Genomic DNA, 26883 nt, shown 5'->3' on the forward strand with positions numbered 1-26883 from the left:
TCTTCTCCGCTCCGTTATGTGACTTGTATGACACCACTGATTATTTACATGTAAGCATACTCCCCGCCGGATTTTTTATCTGTCGTGCCCAAGTCCCGATCAAGTCTAATTGTCTTAAATCCGTCCACTTCTATGTGCTTGGAGGGAATCCGATCCGTCTGCCACGTCTCAGTGAAGCACAGTAGGCTACTTTGTCAGAAAAGTCTTTCATGGTTTACACCGTTGCAGTCTGTTCCTCACTCGTGCGCCTCCTCTCCGTCCTCTTTTCCTAGGCCTAATTTCAGCAGGTAGATCCAAGGACAAACCCTCCACAGCAGCAGGTTGGTGTTGGTGGAGCTCCCCTGAGCTGTAGGTGTATCTTGCTGTGGTAGGAGTCCCTTCACATTGGGCTCGCACATTAGGCCAAAAGACCCCCCAGAACAACCACAGGAAGAGTCCGATCGCTACATCTTTTAACCACAACATTTCTCTGATGTTTAATGAGTACAATCCACTTTTACTGCAGTACTTTAAATACATCAAGATCATAATGCTTATGTAATTTAACTTAAGTAGAACATTTCTTGCAGGACTTGTACTTCTAATGGAGTATTTCTACATTGCTGTATTGGTACTTTTACTTAAGTAAAAGAGCTGAATACTTCTTGCACCACTGTGAATCGAACTCGGTGGCATCCAAATGCAGGATCTCCAAGCTAGACGACCACAAGGATGGATGCTCAATGCTACTTTGAAATCCTTCCCAGTTTTAACATGTCTGAATATCTGCTGTGTACAGGTGAACCAGTGGTGTGAGTCTGGCATCTACCTGCTGGCCTCCCAGGCTGTGGATAAATGTCAGTCTCAGGAGGGAGCAGAGTCAGCACTGACCGATATCGAATCCTTTCTGGACTCTGCAGAAAAGAACCAGCTGACTGAACTGAGGAACCTCCACAATCAGTATGAGGTCGTCCTGTCTGAGGATATTAAGGTATGAAGCACAAAAATGTTTAAGTTTTGATACTCTGTTAAAAAAATGATCAGAAGGGGGATTGATACTGAGCTCTGTGCCTGCAGGCCAGTGTCCTGAAGGCACTGAAGAGACTGGAGGATGTCCAGGAGATGTTTGAGAAGCGGCATGTCAGTCTGAAGAGGTTGTCAGCCAAACAGACGAGGCCTGTCCAGCCTGTCGCCCCAAGGCCTGAGTCCTCTCCCAAACGGCCTTCACTGAAGAATCCCTCCAGGACCACTGGGAGCCAGCAGCGTGAGTTGGATGTTGTTATAACTAACTAATTTACATAGCAGATGGTTTAAACGATTACTCCATGTGGTATGAGTGATAGCTGAAGCTGCAAGCTTGTACGTGTCTGTACATGTCAGATCTGAAGAATTACCATGGCAACACATGCTGTGTCCTTCTCATTCGTTACAGCTCTTGCCCGCAGAGCGTCTGATAACTCTAACAGCAAGCAGCCGGCTGAGGCCGATCCCAACAAGAAGAAGAACATACGCAAGGCCAAAGGTGGCATCAAGGTACCGTCCTCCCATACCATCAGCATTATAGTCTTTTTTATCAAGTCACTTTAATCATTTTTAACATCATGTTGGTCTCAAAATGACAAAAAGCAGCTGCCTACGTTACACTTCTTGGCAGGTACCACCTGGTAAAAAAGGAGTGACTGGTTGGTCTCAGCCTGAAAGTCTATAGGAATTTTCTGATCTTCAAGATATGTGATGAATTAAGTTAAACATTAATCTATGGCAATAGTTTGTATGCACAGATGCCTTACACCAAGATATTTCACACATATGGATATGTAGAACTCATTCTCAGTAGTACTCTAGTAGACTGGCCTGTAACATAAAGATATGGAATTTAAAGTTATTTGACCCAAGATCATTTGCAAATTAGTTCAACTCCAGATTAAATTCATCCTATAGGGGGTAGGTGCATCACCACCACTAAGAGACCTGATAAATCAACAGGTGAAAAACTAAAGTAAAGGCCATCACAGTTGACAGTGATCTATGGATGTTGAAATATGGCCAGAAGGTTTAAGAGAACAGAAGGTACTGTACATGATGCAATTATTACAAAACTGAGTAAATTAATTAATTTTAATATCCTGAAAACTCTACAAGCTTCCTGCCAACTGCTCCCAGCCTAGAAAAGGTCTGAGTCATAACCGCTCATAAACCATGGCTATGTCGTTTTTACGCTTCAATCTGTGTATGGCTTACACAAACAAGATATAATACGTGAGCTTCAGAGGGGCTGGTAGGACAATTTTGTTACCATTAGACAAAGCTAAGCTAGGTGTTTCCCCCTGGTTCCACTCTTTATGCTAAGCTAAGCTAAATGGCTGCTGGTCTCAGCTACATATTTACCACATAAATTAGGTAATTTACTGCAAAGAAAGTTAATTTCAGCATATTTCCCAAAAAGTCAAATTTCTACCCACACATCTCCCACTTACTGATCACTCAGGTGTTGACCTTTTCAACACTTTTTCCTCAGTATCACTACTCTGCATTGCGGTCATAATGACTTTGTTTGACATTCTGTGGTAATGAGGTGGTTATATCACATTAGAAATTCCCCTGAATGGAAGAGTGAAGAGCAGGCACACCAATAAGTGTAACAACATGTGTGTGCAGCTGATACAGCTTTAATGTTGCCAGACAGTGGCCGAATATTTAAAAAACTTTGATGCTATTTAAAAGGAAACTTTAAAGTGAATAGATGTTCAACTTGTCTGATAACAGGATAATCAATTATACAATGTATTGCTTTGTTTTTTGTGTGAAGGAAATCCTTATGCCATTGGCTATGGTTGCTACTGTATAGCTTGAATGGATGGATGGATAGACAGATAGATGTGAAGAGTGGTGCTGATGGATTGGCTGGAGGAAGCCATAAAAGCAGTTTACAGCAAAGTCGCAGGAGCCTGCCAACAAACCGCCTAATTCAATGGCCTAACTAAAGGCTTGAAAGTGAATTCCATTCCATTCTGACAAAGACCACATTAATACACTCTAGCTACTCATTACCAACAAACTGGACTGGCTAGTGAATAATTAAGAAGTTTTTCCTTGTTGTACATTGTGACTTCGTTGTTTGATAGGCTATACTGGACCTGTTCCACCAGTGGAGACCATGCAGTACAAACATGACAAATACAACCTGACAATTGCAATTGACATGACGTGTTTGTGTTATTGTAGCCTATAATAATCAACATTGCGTTGTGGGTTAGGGTTAGGGTTATGATGCTCGTTGTCACAACGAGCATCATGTTGAAAACTGAAGTCAAAATACATTCTTGAAAGTGACACTGAAGACACTCCCTAAGCCCTAATACTAATACACCTAATGCACTCCCTAATACATATTTTTACTATCTCTCTGCCTGTCCATCCATCCATCCATCCATCCAGCATGCTCTGGTCCACTCTGGTCGTCTTTTCACGTCAACAACCTCCCAATGAACTAGATGTTTGTTTCAATTCATTCATGTTAACAAATAGACACAAACAGAAACTAAACCAAAACAATATATAAACATACATATTGTTTAGTCATAATATTTATCAGATTTAATTAATTGTAAAAATAACAGATTCAATGAGAATAAGCTTGCTATTGTTTGTGTACGCTGTGCGCTGCTCTGCTGCGATTTAGCTCTGATCTCATTAGTTGGAGAGTGCCGCTGCAGTCCGCAGTCCTAACAGCTATATGAGGGGTTAACATAATTAAAACAGGTTTTGAACCATATTTAACACATATTCTTGAGATGTCATTGATCAGGTTTCCATACTTTCAAGAATTAAAACCCTGCTGAGTTTACCTGTTACTCCACCTGAGCAAAATGATTTTAAAGAGAACTAAAACTGTAATTTAAAGATAAACAAATGAAAACAAAGCGCCACAATGTCTGTGTGCTGCGCAGCTGTATGCACGGTGACCTGACGGGAGGAGACGTGAAAATATGCAGCACAAAGTGAGGTTTTGGTGTTTTTGTGGAAAATGGATCTCAGAACAACATCTGCTTCTAGAGAAAAGACGCTCCGCTGCCACTTAGTGATTTTATCAAAAAGAAAAGCATCTGAACATCTGTGGTTGAAACATCTATATTAATCTGTTAATGAACGTGGGTGATTCTTACAGTGTATCTTATCTGGTTATAATGTAGGACTGATATGTGATAAGTCTGCAGCCTATGAGATGCTGCACAGAGCACTGTGTCATTACGCACAGCCGTTCACTGTTTATTACACTGGCACCGTCCCAGGTGGCTGCCTGTAGCCGTAGTGTTTTTTAAATTTTTTTTATTTGTCGGTTCGTTCTTTTCGTTTGTTTTTCTGATCAAACACAACCGGTTCGTAAGAGTTGTGACAATGGCTAACCTTAATTTTGTTACCCTTCTCCGCGTTTTTCTACTCTTTGTAACTGGGAACCTTGCCGATAGTAGTTGGAGCATTGTTTACACCTGTGAAAAGCTGATCGCGCTGGGTGAACCCATACTGCTGCCCGGAGACAGACCTGCGGTCCCGCAGGTGTTATGGAGGAGACGCCGGGGTTGCAGGTCTGGAGCCAAACGGAAGGAAAAAAGGAGAAGACACAAACCAGCGGTCCCGGCTATTATAAAGGGAAACGTGAGGTCTTTGGGGAATAAGACGGACGAACTGGCAGCGCTAGTGAAGACCCAGAGGGAATACCGTGAGTGTAGCATATTTTGCTTCAGTGAAACATGGCTGCACTCGCACATCCCGGACAGCAGCGTTAAGGTTTCAGGTTACAGTTTGATACGGGGAGACAGAGACTTTTCCAAAAGTGGGAAGAAAAAGGGTGGTGGACTTGCACTTTATGTAAGTGAGAGGTGGTGCAATCCCGGACATGTAACTGGGAAGGAACGTCTCTGTACCCCGGACATTGAACTGCTAGCAGTGTGAATGAGCCCGTATTATTTACCGAGGGAGTTCACGTCCACCATTGTTATCGCTGTTAGTATCCCCCCGTCAGCTGATGCAGTGGTAGCCTGCGAAACCATCAGCTCAACCGCTGCTTAATTACAGACTGAATACCCGTATGCATTCATGGTTATTACAGGTGATTTTAATTATGCTTCACTGGACAAAACTTTAAATAACTTTCACCAGTATATTGACTGCCCCACCAGAGAAAATTAAAAGGCTGGATCTTCTGTATGCTAATGCAATTGATGCATATGACGCCACAGCCCTCCCCCCCTCGGCAGGTCAGACCACAACTTGGTCATGATGACTCCCAGGTATGTCCCTCTGGTGAGAAGACAACCCAAGCACACCAGGACAGTGAGGAAGTGGACACATGAGACCACAGAGGCACTGCAGGACTGCTTCGAGTCAACAGACTGGGATGTACTCTGTGAGCCGCATGGGGATAACATTGATGATATGACTGACTGCATCACTGAGTACATCAAATTCTGTGAGGACACCACCATTCCAGCCCGGACCGTACGCTGCTTCTCCAACAACAAGCCATGGATCACCAGCGACCTGAAGGCACTTTTGAACAAAAAGAAGAGGGCTTTCAGGTCTGGAGACAGAGAGGAGCAGAGGAGAGTGCAACATGAACGCCGAGATATGCTCAGGACATGCAAGGACAACTACAGGAGGAAGCTGGAGGCCAAACTCCAACAGAACAGTGTGAGGGATGTGTGGACTGGATTGAAAAACATCACGGGGATGAAAGGTAAAGACAGGCAAACATCTGGGAGCCTGGACAGAGCAAACCAGTTTAACCAGTTTTTTAACAGGTTTAGCTCACCTCCTGAACCCCCCCCCCCCCCCGACACCCCCACACACCCACACTGTCCCAAATGGCTAGAACCACCCCCCAGCATTCTCCTGCACATCACCTCTCCATCTGCCCCACCTCCCCCTCCTTCTCCCCCACCTCCTCCTCCTCCTCCTCCTCCTCCCCTTCCCCCACTATGGACACCAGTATCAACCATCCAATGGTGACTACAGGCCAGGTAAAAAGGCAGCTGGAGAGACTAAATCAACGAAAGGCAGCAGGCCCTGATGGCATCACACCTAGGATCCTGAAGACCTGTGCCAGCCAGCTGTCTCCTGTACTGACACACCTGTACAACCTGAGTCTGAGTCAGGAGAAAGTCCGGATGCTGTGGAAGACGTCCTGCCTGGAAGTCGAGGCCATCCGACCCAGCTGACTATAGACCAATCGCCCTCACATCCCATGCGATGAAAGTCCTGGAGAGACTGGTCTTAGACCAGCTGAGACCACAGGTGAGAACGTTTCTGGACCCTTTGCAGTTTGCCTACCAGCCCCACTTAGGAGTCGATGACGCTGTCATTTCCCTGCTGCAACGAGCCCATATGCATCTGGATGGTGGGAGAGGCACTGTGAGGATCACATTCTTTGATTTCTCTAGTGCTTTCAACACCATTCAGCCTTTGCTACTGGGTGAGAAGCTGCGGGTGATGGGTGTTAACGACATAGTGATCTCCTGGATTACTGACTACTTAACAGGCAGGCCACAGTTTTTCCGTCTGGGCAGTGTCCTGTCTGATGTGGTGGCCGAGTGGAAGAAGGCTTAGTGGAAAGATAGAGTTGGGTATCATCAGCGTAACAGTGGAATTGAATGTAAAATTTCCTGAGAATATGACCAAGAGGCAGAAGATAAATAATGAACGGGAGGGGGCCAAGGACAGAGCCCTGGGGAACACCACTAGAGACTGGAATTGAACAAACTGTGTGCGGCCAGAGAGATATGATCGGAACCAGGCCAGACGGATGTCAGTGATTCCAATGGAGGATAACCTGTCCAGGAGGATTTCATGGGAAACGGTGTCAAAAGCTGCGCTCAGGTCGAGGAGAACCAAAATGGAGAGAATTCCAGAGTCAGATGCCATCAGGAGGTCATTGGTGATTTTCACTAGTGCTGTCTCAGTGCTGTGAAGGGGACGGAAGCCAGACTGAAATTGTTCATAGAGATTATTGTCAGACAGGTGGGTGTGGAGCTGGGCTTCAACAGTTCTTTCAAGTATTTTGGAGAGAAATGGCAGGTTTGAGATGGGTCGGAAGTTGTTCAAATCATTCGGATCAGCGCCAGGTTTCTTGAGTGTTGGTGTTATTGTAGCAGTTTTTAGTAATGAGGATGCAGAGTTATTTGAAGCAGACTCTACTTCCTGAGGAAGTGTGCAGCAAGATGTGCAGCAAGATGTTGTAGATCTTCTACCAGTCTGTTGTTGCCAGCGCCATTTTCTTTGCTATTGTGTGTTGGGGCAGCAGCATCAGAGCCAGTGACACCAACAGACTTGATAAGATCATCAAGAAGGCTGGCTCTGTACTGGGTCTCAGGCAGGAGTCTTTTGAGACTGTGGTGGAGAGGAGGACACTGAATAAACTATTCTCCCTCGTGGACAATGACCAGCACCCTCTCCATCACACAGTGGACAGACAGCGGCGCACCTTCTCACACAGGCTGCTCTTAGTATGTATAGTTACAGTATTTAGTATATCGTAGTATATGTATCGCCACTATGTGTCCGTGTAATGCTGCTGCTACACTGTAATTTCCCAGCTTGGGATAAATAAAGTATATCTATCTATCTATCTATCTATCTATCTATCTATCTATCTATCTATCTATCTATCTATCTATCTATCTATCTATCTATCTATCTATCTATCTATCTATCTATCTATCTATCTATTAAATCAGCTGATGACACCAGGTTGCTACAGTATAACCACACACACCTCTACATTCATCAGACTGGTTGGTTATAACTTTCTTTTCAGCAAAAGTAACTTTTATTCTCGAAATGCATTGCTTGGTAAATGTGCTGTTATAATAGCAATCCACCAAAGTGACAGCGCTCCTGGCTTTTAAAGGGAATGGGAGATGACACTCTGATTGGTTTACAGCGTCTTACGCCCAAAGCACACCTATGATTAATGAGGGGACTTAAGTCCAACCTTTTGAACCACGCGCCTGGCGTATTGACCATATCCCCGCCATTAAAATAGCAAAAGTGGATTTGGACACGCCCCAAAGGCAATTGCGCCACACGCTTCATGCCATCCACTATAGATCGTTAAAATGGGGCCCTTACACTCTCCTGCATCTGCCCTCAGGCCCATTCATTTGACTTAAGACCTGCTTTCTTGAAGCTGTGCAACCAATGAAAAATGACAACCTGTGACCATGATACATTGTTCAATTCTATTCAAAGCTTTTCTCTTGTAAGTGTGCCCATTTAGTATAAACATGTTCTTCAGACGTGGTCGCATAACATGTCGCAGAGCGTTGTTGGTTTTTAGCATACTGAAACCATAAAGGTGAGCTCAAGCAGCCTCTCATTTTGGTTCTCATTGTCATATTTTTGTTCAGGTGAGGGTTGTAATTAAGTAATGCCTAGCTCTTTCTTCCTCTCGATAGTCAGATATAACATATGAGTGGCTGCCGATGGTGTACCAATCTGCCTGTTGATCTCACCTTCCAACTGTAACACAAAATCAAGATAATCAGCAAAACAGCAACATGAGAAGCAAACTCTGTTGCACCCACAGAACTTGCTCCCACTCCCACCCTTTCTCAGGGAGGTCAGAGGTAACTGCTAGAACAGCACCTAGTAGCTGGATGGGACACAGTGTTTTGTCAGCAGGGGGGTCATGGTTTAAATAAAGTCCCTCCGACTGAAGGAGGGACTCACTAATCAGTATGCCACCCTGCCACTGTACGCTGCTCTGCTGCGACATAGCTCTGATCTCATTAATTGGTTTACAGCATGCATAATCTGGATGCACACCCCCAGGTTATTTTGTACTGCTGATGAACACAGTCTGTCTGTGTAATGATAGTGTTGGTGTGTTAGACCATAAACCTTCTTCCATAATTTATAAGGGCAGACCAAGCAAGAAAGCCGCCTGTCGGGTGTCATGTTTCATTGTCCTCTCTTGTGTGGGACGTCAGAGCCTAAATCAAAAGCTCAACAAATACTTCTGCTCTTGTTGTTCGTTGCATCAAGTTTCTCAAACATGCTCGGATGAACCTTTCCTGAATTGCACATGATGAAGTATAAGCAAGCAGTTTTTTTTCAGCTATTCATCTTGAGATGCTCATGAAAGGCACTTCAGTCTCTGCAGTTTGTGTGGAAATATGCCTAACAAACAGTAGTCTTATTAGCTTAAATTGCAGATTCATGCTTCAGTGACTAATGACTAGTTTACACTTCCACATCATGTGTCTCAGAAAGATTAGATAGATGTCTGCTCTTAAGCAATAGAGATTAAATGTCCCATTGCACAAGCTGTGAAACCACATGGAGTGGAAGTGCTAATTTTTCTTCTACATTTCAGAACCTCAAACACTTATATTTTAAGCGGCAAATATCTTATTTGTTTGGTCTGGATATGAAGCCAATTTTAATGTACAGTTCTGGAAGTTCTCCATCTTGCAGCTCAAGCAGTTCAGCGGTCAGCAGCAGTTGGCTGGGGTTTGGGTCAAAGTTCAACAAGTTGCAAAAACACTACACATAATAATGGAAGACACATATCAAGTCTTTTTTTTGTACAGCTCAATATCATGTACAGCTCAATATCCATTCCCTTGTCTCAAGGGGCTTTACAGTATGCACAGTATACAATATCCTCTTTCCTTAAATTCTTAATTTGAATAACATAGACCTCCCCAAATAATCCTTTAACAGGGAAAATGTGCCTTTAGATACACAATCCTCACAGATGTAAGTACATGTCAGAAAATGGTCAGTGTCAGTGGCCACTAATAGAGTTTGTCCCCTGTGATAACAACAGCTGTTCTGAATCAAACTATACCTATTACATTAAAGTGATAGAAAGAAAGCAGCTGTAGTTCTTCCTTCATTCCAGTCATCAATGTGATGTGTGTTGTACGCCAGGAACAAAACTAAGGGTTGGATCTGACAATTGTATAGCATGTAGTGAGTAGTAATGGAAGACAACCAATATAGCAGCTAGGAACCATCAAATTCTGACAAACAGACATTCTCTCGCCAACTTCTACAATGTGTTCTGTTGATCCATGGAGCTCTCTTGTGTGCACAACTTTTAAACATGATCGAGCCAAGGTGGAATGATGTTTTCTATGCTTTCAGGTGCATTAGTTAACTCGGTTCCTGGCACCTCCTTCCTGATCACTTGCATAAAAGATGGCAAAATCTCTCTGACAAACATGGCAAGAATTTATGACTCTAGTCTGGCAGTGGTCTTCAAATAAATATTGCATAATAAAATTGTGGCATTGGTGGGATACATGTTAGCAATCGATTTTAGCATAAGCTAAACTTCTGGCTTTTTTTTTTTTGAAGTGTCCAAGCTATTATAGGTGCAATACCACCACCCTCTGCACTGGAGTAGAGCTTGTTGTCCTTTGAGCCTAGTCCAGGAAAAGTAAGACAGAGCAATCACACTATTTCTGGGATCAGACTAACAAAGGCACATACATAAATATCAACACAACTGCATGAATCTTTTCTATCTGCAGGGAAATGACAAATCCCAAATGTTTTATACTTAGCATGCCCACCTTGAAAGACTGACAAAGTGGTAGAAGCCATTGCAAGTGAGATAAGTTAGGTTTATACACATGGTTAACAGTTCATTAGGTACACCCAGCTTAAACTAATGCAATCTAATAGAACATCATTGCAATAAATCCAAGGTTACAGTGTTCAGGCCTTGATTCAACTTAACAGTTATTTTGGAGCCTGTAGTTTGTAGTACTGTTGAATTGTGTTTGGTTATATACTGTGAGGTGTTTCCACTCATTTAAATGGAGTGGATGGACAGATTTGAAGCAGCTGTCACTATGACCAGTGATGATCAGTACAACATACAAATTGACCTTTGGAAAATAATTTCAACAAAAGCTGATCGTAATACCTTGAGTAATGTTATGATATTATTGCAGGACTGTTGTATTAGGCTGTGGTCAGACAGGAAATGGCCATAAACATTCCCTCATTTATATATTCCAGCAAATACTGTAAACCATTAGACCAAACTCTGCAGTGAAGCCATCTGCTAACAAGAACAAGAATCAGGATGCAATCTAACACCCTGCAGTGACTTTACTGCTGGGACAGTCAAATATTTACCTATGACATATGTCCACCTGAATGCAAACACCTGGTGAAGACAATGTGGTCACATGATATGTTCTTTGACTTTTCAAGTTTACAAAGAGTGCTTTGTTAAAGGTGCAGTGTGTAGAATTTAGCGGTATCTAGTGAAACAGACTTTTGGTGTGTATAACCTGAAAATAAGGATCATTGTGTTTTATAGCTACATAATTGGGTCTACTTGCAAGGAGCCGGCCGTGTTTCACTGCCATGTTTCTACAGTGGCCCAGAATGGACAAACCACACACTGGCTCTAGAGAGGTCCATTCGCATTGTTTCCATGAGTTTCACAGCCACCTGTAGGTTCTCCTACAAGCTTGGAAGAGGAGGGCTGCCACTAAATCTTACACGCTTGTCCTTTAAGCAGTGATATTGGGGAAAAAGCTTGAGAAGAAGGCGTTTAGTTTACTGATGTTACATTAGTATCTATCTTCAATTTAGACATAATATAGAAAGCCCCTGTTCTATAACTACATGTGTATGTCTGTGTTTGTGTGTCTCAGATTGAGGTGATGCATGAAGAAAGCCAAGGAGGTTCCACCCATGTCGTAGTGTCCAATGAGACAGAGGAGAGTCTGTCCAGCAGACGCAGGTAAGGACAGAAATACACAGCTGTGGTTCTCTAAATGTAGCAGTGTGTTCACACGTGGTTTTCTTCAACACAGATTACACTAAAAATACAAAAGATTCCAGTACTTAATCTTCTCAGAAAGGAAAAGCAAAACTAACATTATTATTACATTATTATTTGCATGTTTAGCAATGAATGTGTTGCAGTTTGAGTCATTTATGGTCGGTCTATGTGACATTTCAAACACTGTTAACTTGCAGGTGATAGACTCATCTGACCCAGAGCAACACAATTAGTTAAATAGATATATTTGTTTAGCTTTAGGCTCCATGTTTGTTTGTCTATTTGTAGTTTAGTTAGATTGAATAGACTTTCCACTACTTCAACTTTCTCAAATATGATGAATTAAAAAGAGAAATCATGAGAAATGATTCCAAACCTCTCCTGAATGACTTCAGGGAAAATGTTTGATATGCATTCTCCAGTGTTACACACTGAACCTTCTGTATCCGAGCCTTTATTCACACTGATGATCAGACTCTGCAGCGTCATAGAGACTAGCTTTGACATTTCAGCTAGACGTTCGAGATACAGTGGTTTTATGTGTTGCATGCTCTTGCAGTATGTGCAGCAGAGTGCAGGGTGCAGAACTCGTGCATAAACAGTGGGTGTATAAGAGTAAATAAGAGGAAATAAGAAGTAGAAGAACTATTTTAATGAAAAATGATTCAAATACTAGGGGTTTAGTTTTTTAACTTTAGAATTTAATAAAAAGAAGAAAAGACCTGTTTTGTATGAATGTGTGGATTAAATACATAAATAAAAAAACACTAAAAAATGCTTCTGCTGTACCTTCAGAGGTGTATTTTTCTCAGGCTTTTGCCATCTGCTGTGATGAAGATCTGTGATCAAATTTTCCTGGCTTCCATCCAGTTTCTATTGGATTAAGTGTACTCTGGTCACTGTGAGATGTTAGATACAGGTTGAACAACAGGACAGAGCCTTGATTACAGAAACAGAATTAATTACCTAAACAAATGTTGGATTGTTACATTAAATGCCAAATTGAGTGTGTCCCAGAAAGAGGCGAAGCTACAGGTCTGAATATCTACTGCACAGCTTCATCATCCAGTCTCTCTCTTCTATCTTTTTCTTGTAACTCCTTCCTTAAAGAAAAAAAAAAAGCACAGAGATGTTGTCATAGGAGAAATTCATGCTGTCGGTAAAAATTGGGAGCTTCTTATGAAATTGGCTTGAGGCCCAGAAGGTGGGGGAAGCTTACTTTACCAAAGTAAATGGACCGGAGGAAAGAGAAAGAGAAAGAGGATTTTTGCATTCGGCCTTATTTACCGACTCAGTGAGAATCATCTACTTTGGGTTTGCTGCGTTAGTTTGAACATAGAGACAATTAAGTGTAGGGAGAGTGGATAGAATAAGTAATATCACATGGCTCTGTAAAAGCCTCAGAGCTGAATCAGGTCAGGGAAACACTGAGGCTATACAGCTTTATCTTTCAAGGCAAAGACAGGACCGACAATAAAGCAGTGGGATTTCTTTATGTGAGATCAAGTTATGACCAAAGAGGAATACACTGTTATTGTAAAAGTCTCATTATGATAATGCATTCAAAAGCCTGAGAGGCTTCATCACAGCCTTTTTATTTACTGAAAGACTGAACTAAGGTTTTGTGCAGTAAAATGGATGAAGATTGGCACTACTGATATGTTAGGTTTCAAGCAGCATTGATCTTGAAAGAATACTCTCTTCAGCATCCTTGAACCTTGGACTCACAATGAAATTAAAAAAAAAAAATCAATGTAGAAGAACCAGCAGTATTTTCAGTATTGTTTTTATATCCATTCATTTGTCTTAATTGCCAAAACCTTGAGAAAAATGCAACAAATTTCCACTTAGAAACCTTGTAAGTAATAATTTTGAATAGTCATATATGTGTGTTATTATATTCAGTCCTAAAAAAAGATTTTTTAAAAATAAAATAAAAAAAAGTAATTTAATTTGGAAGAGTAACCCAGGGTTTCCACCGGGTGCGCCACAGTTTTGTTCCGTCCTCTGTATGCGTTTAACCCTACTGGAATCATTTCAGAAGCCTAGTGTAGCGTATATTCTGGGCAAGCCATCCTCTTTTTCAATTAAATTGTACTGTTAATACAGTAATTATGGCAGACCGATCAAATCTGAACAAGTGGTTTTAGGCTACCGTAATTACTGCAATAGCAGCACAACTGAACTTGTTAACTTGCTCAAATGTATTGATTTTTGTGCTTTTACTGGGGTCAAAAGACTACGTAGTTAAATGGTCTCTTTATTTGTCTGATTTATTCGTGTTTGTTGCTGAAATACGACCGGGAATCTGCACGGGTTGTTTTATCTTGGCCTAGATGCTCTACGCTGTTTCTGTGTCTGACTTCCTGTTCTGTGGTGTACGGTGGAATAAAGCTGTTACAACAAAGCAAATGACACCCACTCAGGCACACTTACCCAAAATGCAACTGGATTCCATTCACTTGAGTGTGGTGATTCATGTGCGTTACAATAGTAGTAGTGGCATCCCTTGAGTCAAGTTTGTCAGCTTTCATACAGTCTCCCCAACTCCTGTGAACACACTTTGATGTGGAAAATGAGTGAATTCCCCTTTTAAAATGTTTCCTACTCAGAGGGGGAAAAAATATATGAGGAGAGAATGAAATTCTAGTTGAACAGCTTACTGCACCTGATATGTCACACGTACTGTGGTGGATGTGTGCTGAGATAAGCAGTTGTGAAAGCTGGGGCACAGTTTCATCAGACAGCGTAGTTCAGTTACTAGCAAATATGTGGCGACACACAATAAAGAATGTTAAAGGAATTTTACTAAAAACATCACCCACATAGTTCTTTATGAATCATTGAGCCACTGATCTTTTAAATTCCTAACATATAGACTTCTTCCTGTGGGTTGAATACACGCTCGCTGTTCCAAATCTGCCTTCTCTTCAGTCAAGCAGAAAACACTTTTCTTTTACTTTCTGTTGCTTTCAAGTGAAAAGTCATGCAGTCTTATTTGGTGGCACCTCATAGAGAAAAGATGACCACTAGTGTTGTTTAAGTGTTCACTATATGGAGATCTGTCCTGGTTTAGTAGCACCATTTTTTTTTTTTTAAAACACACTATAGAAACAGCAACACTCACTACAGCCTCATGTTGGAACACATCACTTTATTCCCAGCATGATTTGAGTGCTGATTCCATCTGTGGAGCGTCAAATGTGCTCCCCCAGCGGTAAATAAGTGCCTTATAAGGTCATGATGCCAGACGGCCCCTGCATGCTCCTGGTGATTCAGCCTGCCTCCACATTTTTATAGGAACCACAGAGGAACAGGATGCAGCAGAGTGGTGGTACAGAGAGAGACAGAAAGGAAGAGATTGAGTGGAAATTAAAGGGGCGACGCAGAGAGAGAGAGAGAGAGAGAGAGAGAGAGAGAGAGAGAGAGAGAGAGAGAGAGAGAGAGAGAGAGAGAGAGAGAGAGAGAGAGAGAGAGAGAGAGAGAGAGAGAGAGAGAGAGAGAGAGAGAGAGAGAGAGAGAGAGAGAGAGAGAGAGAGAGAGAGAGAGAGAGAGAGAAGAAAGTGGTCGGACACTAAATCTCTAAGATACCAGCAGGATGAATTCTACCTTTTTAGATGATGATACATAGTTGTGTCATAATAGATTTTAGTTGGGTTAACCAGCAGTTTTGCAGGAAATAGAGTATTAGTGGAGGATGACAGCGACAGAAGAGACAGAAAAAACTCTTCTCAGCTCGTCTTCCATAAGTAAATTAGCCTCATTCATGAAATTGAAGCCCTAAATATCAGATAAGACTCCCTCTGTCTTCCTGTTTTATTTGAGTTATTTGTTAAAAACATACCGAGTAATATAATAAAATAATATAATGGTGTATTGGATAAATATTTCTTCCCGCTTTCCTACTATTGTAAACTTCTTCAGGACCTTTCCAATTTATCTCGCGACCCCTGGGAAAATCCTGACCTCTATGTTGGGAACCACTGCTCAAAGAAGTGTGTAGGAGGAAAACTCTGAAGCCCGCCCCCCACCCCTCCCACCCACTCCCTTTTACAGTGAAAATACAAAGAGCAACAGCAGACTAGTAAATAAGGTTAATAAGCCTGCAACCCTGTCGTTTCACACACTTTTTTTTTTTTTTTTTTTTTAACTTTCTGGTCTGTCCGTCCTACCACTACTGTTACTCCAAGGAAATTCATTCATCTGGCATCGTTTAACTTGCTGCCAGATGTGGCATGTGGCTTATTTTTTTTATACAGGCTGGCTGGTGTCAGCCCGATGGGACTGAGTCAGTCAGTGCACAACTAAAAATACACAGAGTTCAATGTGTTTTCTGACCACCCAAAAGAAAACGTGTACCTCAATGATACATTTCAAGCTAAACACATCCCTTCCTCACACATTATTTTTTTTGGTGGCATTTATGAATGTATCTTGACTCCTTATATGACCTTACATGATTCCTGGTCAGTTTGGTCCACTCTCTGTATTACCTGTGCTACAAAGTCCCTGTAAGCAGGTATTAAGACTCATGATAATAAAATGCTAAGATTCATGATAATGTAATCCCAGGTTTTACATTTGATGTTCTTTTCTGTTGAGTTAGACACATTTAGAGCAGCAAGAACATGGTACATGTGTAAGGTTTTTGTGGCCGCCTTTGTACTGCTCTGCATGCTTTATTTGCACACTATTATAAATGATTAACTTTTGGTGATATAGGATCACAAAATAGTTTGCTTTAAGCTTATCATTGAATATAGTTTGGCAAGCCTGAGTGATGATTCCACCATACTGTCTCAAATAAGGTCAGTATATATAAGGTCAAATAACTACCTTTACATACAGTAGCAATCATGTATTATACTTGTGTTCAGATTTGTAACAATTCCCAGCTGCATTTAGCTTAATATTTCATGTATACAGAGCATGAAATTAACTATCCATTGCCTCAGTGACACTAGAATTCATAATATTTAACAGCTAATTTAAAAGTTACGTCAGATTCTCCAGACAGAGCTAAACCTCTTCAGAATTTTAGCACTTTGACAGTTTGGAGCTCTGTGAATGTGTGTACACAGAGACAAAGGGCACTGTAAATAGAACTGGGGTAAGCTAGGTTTAGCTTATCTTTTCTTTTTTAGCCCTAACAAAGTGAAAACTGATCCTGCTGATGACTGAAGAACAACTAAATGCATCTTTGTGTTTCACAGAACAGATTGATTTTTATTACTATAGAGCCAACACATATTTTAGGCAGCAAACAGCGAGACAGTACATAAAAGAGAAAACATGGTATTTGTTTCAGTAATACAGTAATCTTTCGGCATTCCTCAAAACAAATACTTATGTAAAAGCAGCAATACAGGGATAAGTGTTCTGGTAATACGGCAGACATAGAAGCATCACTCTCACTGCCGTGCAGTATAGATTACCTATAAATCCTCTGGAGTGGTTATATACTGTAGGGTTTGTTGCTTCCTGCCATAGAGAGCGAATATCTATGGCATGCCCGTGTGATGTGATCATGTGTTCATAGATGCATTGGTGGTACGGAGCCTTACCCTCCCCTGAAAAGTATACATGCTCCTGGGGAGAGACTCCCATGGCTTTGGCACAAATCCCCATGAAGACATCGTCTATATACATGGAGGAGTTCAGTGCCACAGTTGCATGGTAGATCTTAGCAGCCACATCCCCCGAGACCACATACCCAGCACCAGCAGTGTAGTCTGGGTAAGCGGGCCAGGGGTATAGTTCATAAGGAACGTGGTATTTACTGTCTTTACGGCGAATCGGAGGGGCTCCCTTGTGTACATGCCCCACCCACAGGTCTTTAGCCCCTGATTGGCTACTCAGGAGCTGCTGCAGGTACTTCACCAAGTTTGGCATGTGGACGAAGATGTCGTCGTCCGCAGTCATGAGGAAGTGCGCCTTAGGGCAGTAGTGGTGGCCCCAGTGGAACTGCAGTATCAGTTTGGTAGTCAGGTTGTGGAAGGTGTCCAAAAAGTCCTGTTGGATCAGGTCTTCATAGGTCCGGTCCTCCTCCAGTAGTGCTTTCTGCACCCTGAACCTCTCTCCAACATCCTGGTGTACACCAAGGGCGAACACCACCCTCACGCTTGCTCCCAGTTCATGCCAAACATAGCTCTCGTTGCCCCACGTATCCCTAATGGCCTGGCGCCGCTCAAAGTTCTCTGGAGATGATTTTATGAACAGTAGCAGAAGGACTTCATCCCAGTTTTCTCCATCTTCAGCACCACCTCTACATTTACCTCGGTGGTTGATGAGATATGGATAGTTTGCAAATCCACCATTTAGACCATCATCTCTATTGTGATGGTTGGAGTTGATGGAAAAGGACGAATTCACAAAATCGTAACTGTTGACCAAGTAGCGGTACGTGTAGGACCTCATGTGACTGACGACGTGGTGGTCCAGCTCCTCCCAGCAGACCATCACCATACACAGCACCAGGCCTGTGGTCAGCAGCTGTATGCACTGGCACTTGTGGATACGACGGAAATTCATGAACATCGCGACTACTGCTGATTCCTCCTGACCTCTGACTCTGTTTTAAAAGGCTACTCTCCTGGAGCTGTATGTTCCTCTGTCTTTCCTATCTCCTCCTTTTCTGATAGAACAATGTGTTATTTCATCTCTAACTCCTTTCACTCTTAAGCTTGATTTTCCTTTGACTCTTGCTTCTAGCACTCCTTTCATTTACCTATTCATCTTCCTTATCATCTCCTGCACTTTATCTTCTATCGTCTACCTCGCCTCATATGTATCTTCTTGACCCCCTCCTTCTACCCTAGCAACTGGCTTCTCTATCTGATATTGTCAAGTCCAGAAGGCCTTTGTATGGCTCTTCAGCAGTCTGGGTGCTCTTTGACTGATCTCCCTGCGTTGTATGAAGCAAATGCTTTGCTCCCACATAGTGATCAGGCTGAAAACACCTACAGGAAATGTTCACAGTGTGCCTCCAGGTAAAAAGAAAATCACCATGATCCTTCTTCTACCCCAAGAACTCCTGATTGGTGTTGCCCCTCTCCTCTTCTTCTGTATCCCTCTTCTTCTGTGGTTACAGTATCATCAACATGTTGTAAAGCATGGCTCCTGAAAAAGAGAGAAATGAATAAGATCAGAGTGATAAAGACAAGATTTTGCATAGGGGGTACACATTTATGTACACCAATCCTAAAATTTGTCACATTCATTGCCTACTATTTTGATGATTAATTCATCATTCCTTATGCCATTCATTCATTCATTCATTCAGTCAAACATGAGGATTTGCTGCTTTTCTTTGGTTTATATTATACAGAAAATATTTGGTGGGAGGGTTGGACTGTGGATTGTACAGTCCAAAGCTGTGGGAGAAAACTCAGGGAAGATTTTTATAGACCAAATTTAATCATCAGTCTACTAATAAAAGATATTGACATATTAATCAGTCAATTCATCTGTTAGCTATAGCTGCTTAGCCTTTACATCGTCATGGGAGGCTGAAATTGCACAAAAACAAGCATGGGCAAGTTAGAGTCCCCAATACCTAAACTGGAGGTCTGTTGGAGGTAACTGGAGCAGGAATGGAAGGGAAAAAGGCCCCAGCTGGCCAAAAGGTTCTAATTCTTCTTCCCATGAGGCCACTGTGCCGTTGACCCATATTTAACCCATAATAATCAAAATACTAGAATTGTTAGATGCAGCCGTAGAATACGCTTATTCTCTTTATTCATTGTCAGCATGATAACAAAACAACTAACCCTAACCCTAAGCACACTGTCCACAGACTTGTGCTTCTCTCTTTTTCTCCTGATGTGTTCTCTCATTTCTGCAATGAATGATTGATAAAACAAAAATGCAAAAGAAGTCTGGTCTCTGGTTTGGGAGAGTTTAAAAGGAAGATTTGTTCTGTCTGAACTTTCCAAGAACTCAATATTTATCACACCTTAGTCTTTGTAGTTTAGGATGGGTTTTTTTTCATTTGGCACATAGTCCAGGTAGAGCTGAAAATATTTGTCAATTAATTGGCTGACAGAACATTTATCTTAAGCACTTTTGATAGGCAATTAATTCTTATTATTTATTCAGAAAAAAAACCCCAAAAAATAAATGAAACCTCTTGGAATGATTTTGCTGCTTTTTTCTCATTCTAATAACTTATTATCAGAATATACTATTTTAAAAGGAAGTTAGTGTGTTTAGTTTCACTACTACTATCTGTATTACGTCACTATGGTATTTCTAGTACATGTTAATAACTTTCCTATATTTTCTACAATGATTTTGATATCACTTTATTAATATTTGAGTTCATTATTGTCTCATATTGTGAGCATGACAGATGAAGTTTTACACAATCACAGTCTTCATCGGGCAAAGGTGAAAAATTGACTATACCAGCATTTATAGACTTATCTGTGTTTAGATACAATTAGTGATGAAATGGAACAACGTATATAGTATAAATAGCAGCAGTGTCTCCATGTCCAGGGCTGCTTCCCTCACAGAACCTTAAGGCCTCCTCCCCAAATGAGACTAGACGTTTTAAAGTTTATAGTGCGATGTGTATACAACCAGCAAAGACTAAATACTACAGAGAAACTGGGGCAAGACTCCTGATACATTAGATTAGCGTGAGTACTATTATTCACTTAAATTACCAGACCAGGTTACTTATACTTTTTTTTCAGAATTCACTGCAGATCACAACATGCAGGCTTGTAAAGGTTTTGCCTTCCTAAATGATGCACGGCAGGGAAAAAATGCAAGCACCAGTATGTGCTATATTTCGTAACCTTTGTTGACTGGTGCAGGGTAGATTGCGGGATCCGCTGAGCCGCAGGGGACTCACTGGTTGTGTTTAGACGAAGCGAGTTTGGCTTTTCTGGGCCACAGTTACAGACGCTTTTGAAAAGACACAGACATTGTTTACAACTTCTTATATACTCGGTGTAGAGAAGTCGACATGATACACAGGGTCACTTGGTACACACCGAAGCTGCAACAACACTGACTTTTTTCCTTAATGCACAAATGAGTTAGTCAAGACTGCCTGTATCTCTTATCATCTGTGACAGTGATATTTGGCAGCTTGACTGACTCTGTCTCGGCAGTAAAGCTGTCACAAAATGCTCTGGACTCGTTTTTACTTGTCATAAATTGTTTCCCCTGCGGCAGAAAAAACACGAGCCTTCAGAAACTCTCGCAGGTTAAACTGGACTGACTGAATAATTTTAGTGCTAACTGACTGCAAGACTACTCAACTCATAATACAACACTCTGTTAAGGAGTGGCTGTTACATTGGTATTCTGTAGAAACAGGGTAGAGATCTCAGGCACAACTTCAACTACTTCCAAGGTACAAGGACAAGGAAAAAACTGTGAAGAAAGTCAAAGTTCCAGCAACACTTATAGTATAGGAGAACTTCATTTTTTCGCTCCGTCAACATCATCTGTTGGAGTTTTCAACAAAGGCGACGGCCAATAATACAAAGGCCTCTGACTTAGATAGGCAGGGACGCCCCGGGTGTGAAGACCATTGCTGAAGCTGACCCTAACAATAGTTGCTAGCTTGGTTAACACGTTGCATTGACAGTCTATGGTTAACCGTGATAATACTAATGCTAATTTTTATTTGTGAAAAACAGACTTAAAACTATTGAAACAAAATGTACTTATCTGACTCCTTAGAGGGTCAATTAGTACGATCAAATGCTGAACAAAACTTTTTAGGTGACCAAAATGTTACAGTTAACTTTCATGAACTGAAAATATACTGAAATAGTGACGGCTAACTTGTGAATATGGGGTTAGATAGATAGATAGATAGATAGATAGATAGATAGATAGATAGATAGATAGATAGATAGATAGATAGATAGATAGATAGATAGATAGATAGATAGATAGATAGATAGATAGATAGATAGATAGATAGATACAACCTATCACTCACAGTGCGGGCAATAATTATGCATAGCGTTAAGTAGAGCCGGCAATGTAAAAAAATCAACATGAATTCAATAAATAACAATAAACAGCTGTCATTTATTTACATCAGCATGAGGTCAGAGACAAAGCAGACAGAAGAGCGACTGAGTGGAAATAACAGAAGGAACTGGAGTTCAGTCGGAGGCTAAGTTTCTTTTCTTGTTAAACAAGATTAATGAATAAACATGCTTGATATAAACCCCTCCAAACACAAAAAAATAAGACATTGTTTACTGTAAACACTCCAAAACAGCCCGTCCACCATGTTGGCGAACTGCCTTTAACTCTGTGGAGGATGCAGTGAATGTAAGTGCCGACCCAGCAAAAAGCATCATAATAGAGGGGCTTTAGCCCAGCGGAGCCCCCTGAGTAGAGAAGCTGCTGACATCTATGCAGCGCTGCCACACAATAGGCAGAACGCATATTTCCACAGCAGCATATTTTGACTGAACGCCGGGGTCAACCGACAATAGAAAGCTCTGACAACACATGGCCCAGTGTCCAAATCCACAGGTCTTATGACCACGACAGGATCCACTGTGCAGGCTTTGTACATCGGGACCCTTCAAGTTGTCATAGAAGACCATTTAACATGATCAAATACGACTACAAAATAATGGTCACCATAGAGCCTGTTCAGAAACACTTTTTGCTGTTGTTTTTGAAAGTGGAAACCTTCTACCACAGAGAAGGTCCTTTCTGTTTCTTGTTTACTTAAGGTAGGATGTCCAGATAAACATCTATAGCTTTAATCTACCAAGTCTTATCTACTGCCTTCACCCTCTATTTCATTATTTCATCAAAAAGCAGAAAAACAGAGAGAAGAGTAAATGAGTATTGAGTTAGACCACGTTTCAGGCCAGGTGCAACATTTGGAGTTACGTCAAACAATCAAATAATTAAAAATAGTAATAGAAATGTATTCAGAAGCTGCCTATTATTGAGGCATCTGCCTGAAACACATTAGCTGCTCTAACTGAACAGATATGGGTGATTCTGGCCAGTCTATACCTGAGATTAAGCGAACATCAAATCGAATGTTGTGGTATAATCCGTCTATACTTCTGAATGAATAAAAGACATATAATTAAATGCATAGTAAAAATAGTTGGATACTATGTTCAGTGGTCACAACCTACACACACTGTCACTTTGGCTGAGAGCTTCCCTTAGAGGGAAACTAGTGGCTTTATATCTGTGAGGAAATATATAGTTAGATGGTTAAGGTGGTAAGCCTTAACCATCTCAACCATGCAACCTGATGCCATCATGTTACATCTATACAATATAGATTCACTCCAAAGATGTGTGTTAAAACCTGTCCAATATCAACTACAATACATACTGCACATACTGACTCCATAGTAAAATTAAAACTCATATACACACAGATACATGGAGCCACATTGGAAGCTAATGTAGCGCTATGCTTTACCTGAGTTTTTTCATTTTATCTGCCAGCTACAGATAAACCGTACCGTACTATTTATTCACATTATGATCCTAAAAATACTAATTGTGATAGCTTAAACAGTGGAAGGTGGTTGAAATCAGCTCCACCTCAACACTTTATTATACAACACGGACAGTGGCCGTCCCGTTGCATAATGGTTACTTTTAATACGTTTCAACACATGTTTTTCATTTCCTAAATCAAATTTAAATGATATGTTATTACGTTTGTCTGTGATGCTGTAAAATGAATAAGTAGATATGTGAGTGTTTAGTCTGCGGTGTAGAGCGTCATGTCTTATAAGACTGTGTGAAGGTTCCAGTAAAGGTCAAAGGTCAGGGAGCCCCATTTGGAAATGTAGTTCAGTAGTTTTCAGACTACTACTTTGTTCTCTTGAGTGCATTTTTCTTCTTTTTACTTTCCGTTGTCCATCAGAGAACAGCAGCATGGGAACCCAGCCGCTAGCAAATAATTAAAAGCGGGGCAGCTAAAAATGTGAGACAACTTTCCAAACAACAACAGTGTGATTCAGCAGAGTGAGAATGTAATCGCAGCCGCACTCATTGATCACATCAGTGCTCGGGTGTTGATATATGACACCGAGCAGCACCTACTGCTTGAAAAGCCCACAGTACCAAACCTTTACTTTTGTTCCTACAACACAACAGACAATGCCGATGAGATCCCCTTACAAAGTTTAAATTACAGGAAGTGGATTTTGAATTGTGTAAGCTGCCGGGAACCACATAGCCAATGGAGTCTGACACACACTTCCATGTGACCTGCTTCTATAAATGAGCAGTTTTAACGGTAAATTAATGTTTACAGAGGAAACTTCTTCACTGTGGGCTGGAGCACAGAAAACAGACCACATGTGTTATCCACCAGTGTTCCTTTACTATAGTGTGACTGCAGTGGAACACAGTGTCAGTTCTCTACATATTGAGTGGTAAATGGTCACTGGGGTGAAATATTACAGGAATGTTGAATATTTCTGTTATTTAGGCCGCGGTCACACATATTTATTCACTGAGTTTACTGAATAATCTGCTAACTGCTCCGAGGCACCTTGATTAAGTGTGTCTACAGTTCCACTCTACAGTAGATCTGTCACCCCTAACACCACGGGAATCATTGGATTCTTTTTCATTTGAATCATATTCTTATTAAAGGATCATTCCACTTCACCATCTCATTTTTGTAGTTTTCTATTGGCTCTGATAACTGTGCATTCACCAAAGTCACTTCTCACATTCTGAGAATAGCGCAGCATCACTATTGCAATGTCTTATTTGGCAAGAAACACTATCAGTCATGCGATCAAGCACATTGGAAACAAGCTGACAGTTATAAGCCACATTATCCAAACCACTTTGAAAGAAAAAGTGAAAGAGAGCGCAACTGAACCGTCTCCTGTACTATACGTAAATGGTTTTAAATTTAGCGCACTCAGCTAAACTGCTGGATGAAAGCAGTGAATTTGCGGTAATATGTAACACTTTATAAAACCATGTCTGCACGTACAAGCATGTATGACACCCTGCCTCCACATAATATTGATTACTACACTCCATAGGCATAAAATACACAATTATACTGCTTAATATACTGTACAATATTTTGCAAGTTTTAGAAATTAACACAGCTGTAAAATTTAACAAAATAAGAGTCTTACTGTCTACCTTTTTTCTGTGAAATAGTCCTTTAGGGTGCAGTAACAGCAATGCAATTCAAATGTTAACCACTCCTAGTACCCACTACTCTTAACCTGGAGCCTCAACAGGAAATGGGGGTGGCAGGGTCATTTTATGACCAATTTTTTTTACATTTGAGAGCTGTAAAAACTTCCTATACAAAAATGGAAATATAACTTTGAATTTATGTTAATTTTTGTGCAGATGATGTCCAAATTTGACTTGTTTTTATCACAACATTCAAAAACCAGCATTCATCATTGTGCTATATTCTTTCTATTCTCTAAAATGTCCCATAAAATAGTGATTATAAATGTCTTTTTCCCCCATAAATAAATATAATACACTTTTCATTAAGGATTAATCAAACATGTATTAATGACTGATGGGGAATTCATGAATGTTACCATAAAACCGGTGTATAAGACGCACCTTAAACGTGTTTTTTTTTTTTTTTTTTCATTTCAAAGTGGGGTGTAGAGAGAGAGAGAGGTTGGATCCACACTAAGAACAGATGACCGCGAAGATAACGATGTGAGCATCCATGCGTATGAACCATAAACAGGGATGTCAGGCACGCGCTGCACACTTCAACTGTGTCTATTACTATTAATGACCCATTAATGCTGTATGTTGTTCGGAAAACTAAAAACTGAAACCAGGTCGGTTCACATGTGGGTGCTGATCTACTGTGTTGATCAGAAGTATTTTGAGACACTAGTTTGAGACTGCAGCAGATGTTGAAGCGTGGTATGCAAAAGCGCACAGATGAGTAGGTTATATTGAGCTGTAGCAGAGACACACAGTATGAGCACAGATCTGAAGAATAAAAGATTCCCTAACTTTATTGTTTTTCCACTGGATGGAACAGAGGATGATGCTTTGTTTGACTCTGGGACTGACACAGAGTCTGAGGACAGTGAGCTTGGTGAGACTTACAGTGTACAGCGACAGCTCGGATGAAGAGAAGAAGGCTACACACTTTATCAAATATGTAAAAATGACTGTGTTCTTTGAAAAGGTTTAATTGAAACACAGCCTAACCTGAGTTAATATACAGGTCCAGTTCAGTTAATCAAATCATTACCGGACCATTAACCATCAAGCCGACACACTATTTCAGGTGTAACGTGTGTTTTGATTATATTTCAAAAATGTAAATTGAAAAGTTTTGGAGTATAAACATATGTGTTTATAAATGAATAGTAACTGGTGCATTTAAATAAACCAGCCTTAAATAGAGAAGTGTTTTCCCCAGCATGACATCCACAGTAGTCGGAGGCTTTCATAAACAGCTGTCAGTCATAAATTAGGAGGTATTTTATGGTTAGTTTTAGTTGAAAATGTCAAACAAAGACAAATTAGTAGTTTCTTATTCATCCATCTTTGGTTGGAATGATGGTTCTCTCCAAAGATAGACACAAGTCTCTGTGGGTCTACATAAAGCATGGTGTTATGGGTCACTACAACTCCCAGAGGAGCCAGTTTGTAGGGGAAAAAGCAAGCGGGGAAGTTTCAGCCTTGAGCCAAAGTTGTAAGTGAAATAAATGGCGGGTTGCTATGGGTTACACGTGTTAACACATGTGCAGTCAGTGATTTAGACAGAAACTGGTTATATGACATAAAGATGGATTCCAACATACATAGTGGTCTGCGTGTGGCTTTAGATAGCCAGACTGTGGGAGGAGAAAAAAAGAAACACGGAAAGGAGAATGGAAGACTCATCACATTTTAAGTACTGACACTGCATGCGTTTCTCAATTCTTACATGAGTCACTTTTCCTTCCATACAGGATGTTCATTTTATTTCCTTTAACTTCATATTTTTTGAAGTGTGTTCCCACTTTTTTGTGGCTATTTAGGTGCCAGATTTTTAGCAGCACTGATTTGTGGAAACTAACTAACTAACTCACAACAGGATGTCTGAAATCTAGGTTTTATTTAATTCT

The 26883-nt window shown here is 41.0% G+C and overlaps 2 protein-coding genes across 4 annotated transcripts in view; one reads left to right on the forward strand and one right to left on the reverse strand.

Moving 5' to 3' along the window:
• The window catches only part of mcf2l2 (MCF.2 cell line derived transforming sequence-like 2), a 148643-nt gene that overhangs the window by 49919 nt on the left and 71841 nt on the right, over positions 1–26883 (forward strand). For all 3 annotated transcript variants that reach the window (XM_062423509.1, XM_062423508.1, XM_062423507.1), the window contains exons 12-15: positions 779–970; positions 1057–1243; positions 1412–1512; positions 11658–11746. In XM_062423509.1, the coding sequence (XP_062279493.1) occupies positions 779–970; positions 1057–1243; positions 1412–1512; positions 11658–11746 (569 nt within the window). The remainder of the gene's footprint in view (positions 1–778; positions 971–1056; positions 1244–1411; positions 1513–11657; positions 11747–26883) is intronic.
• LOC133984300 (lactosylceramide 1,3-N-acetyl-beta-D-glucosaminyltransferase A-like) lies at positions 17035–18351 on the reverse strand. Its single transcript, XM_062423510.1, has one exon. It carries the CDS (start codon positions 18323–18325, stop codon positions 17135–17137), a length of 1191 nt encoding a protein of 396 aa, XP_062279494.1. The 5' UTR covers positions 18326–18351; the 3' UTR covers positions 17035–17134.

The sequence above is a fragment of the Scomber scombrus genome, chromosome 8, assembly GCF_963691925.1.
Source record: "Scomber scombrus chromosome 8, fScoSco1.1, whole genome shotgun sequence".
NCBI classification, from domain to species: domain Eukaryota; kingdom Metazoa; phylum Chordata; class Actinopteri; order Scombriformes; family Scombridae; genus Scomber; species Scomber scombrus.

Excerpts from the sequence above, each read along its gene's own strand:
- LOC133984300 (XM_062423510.1), bottom strand. The coding sequence starts at position 18,325 with ATGTTCATGAATTTCCGTCGTATCCACAAGTGCCAGTGCATACAGCTG.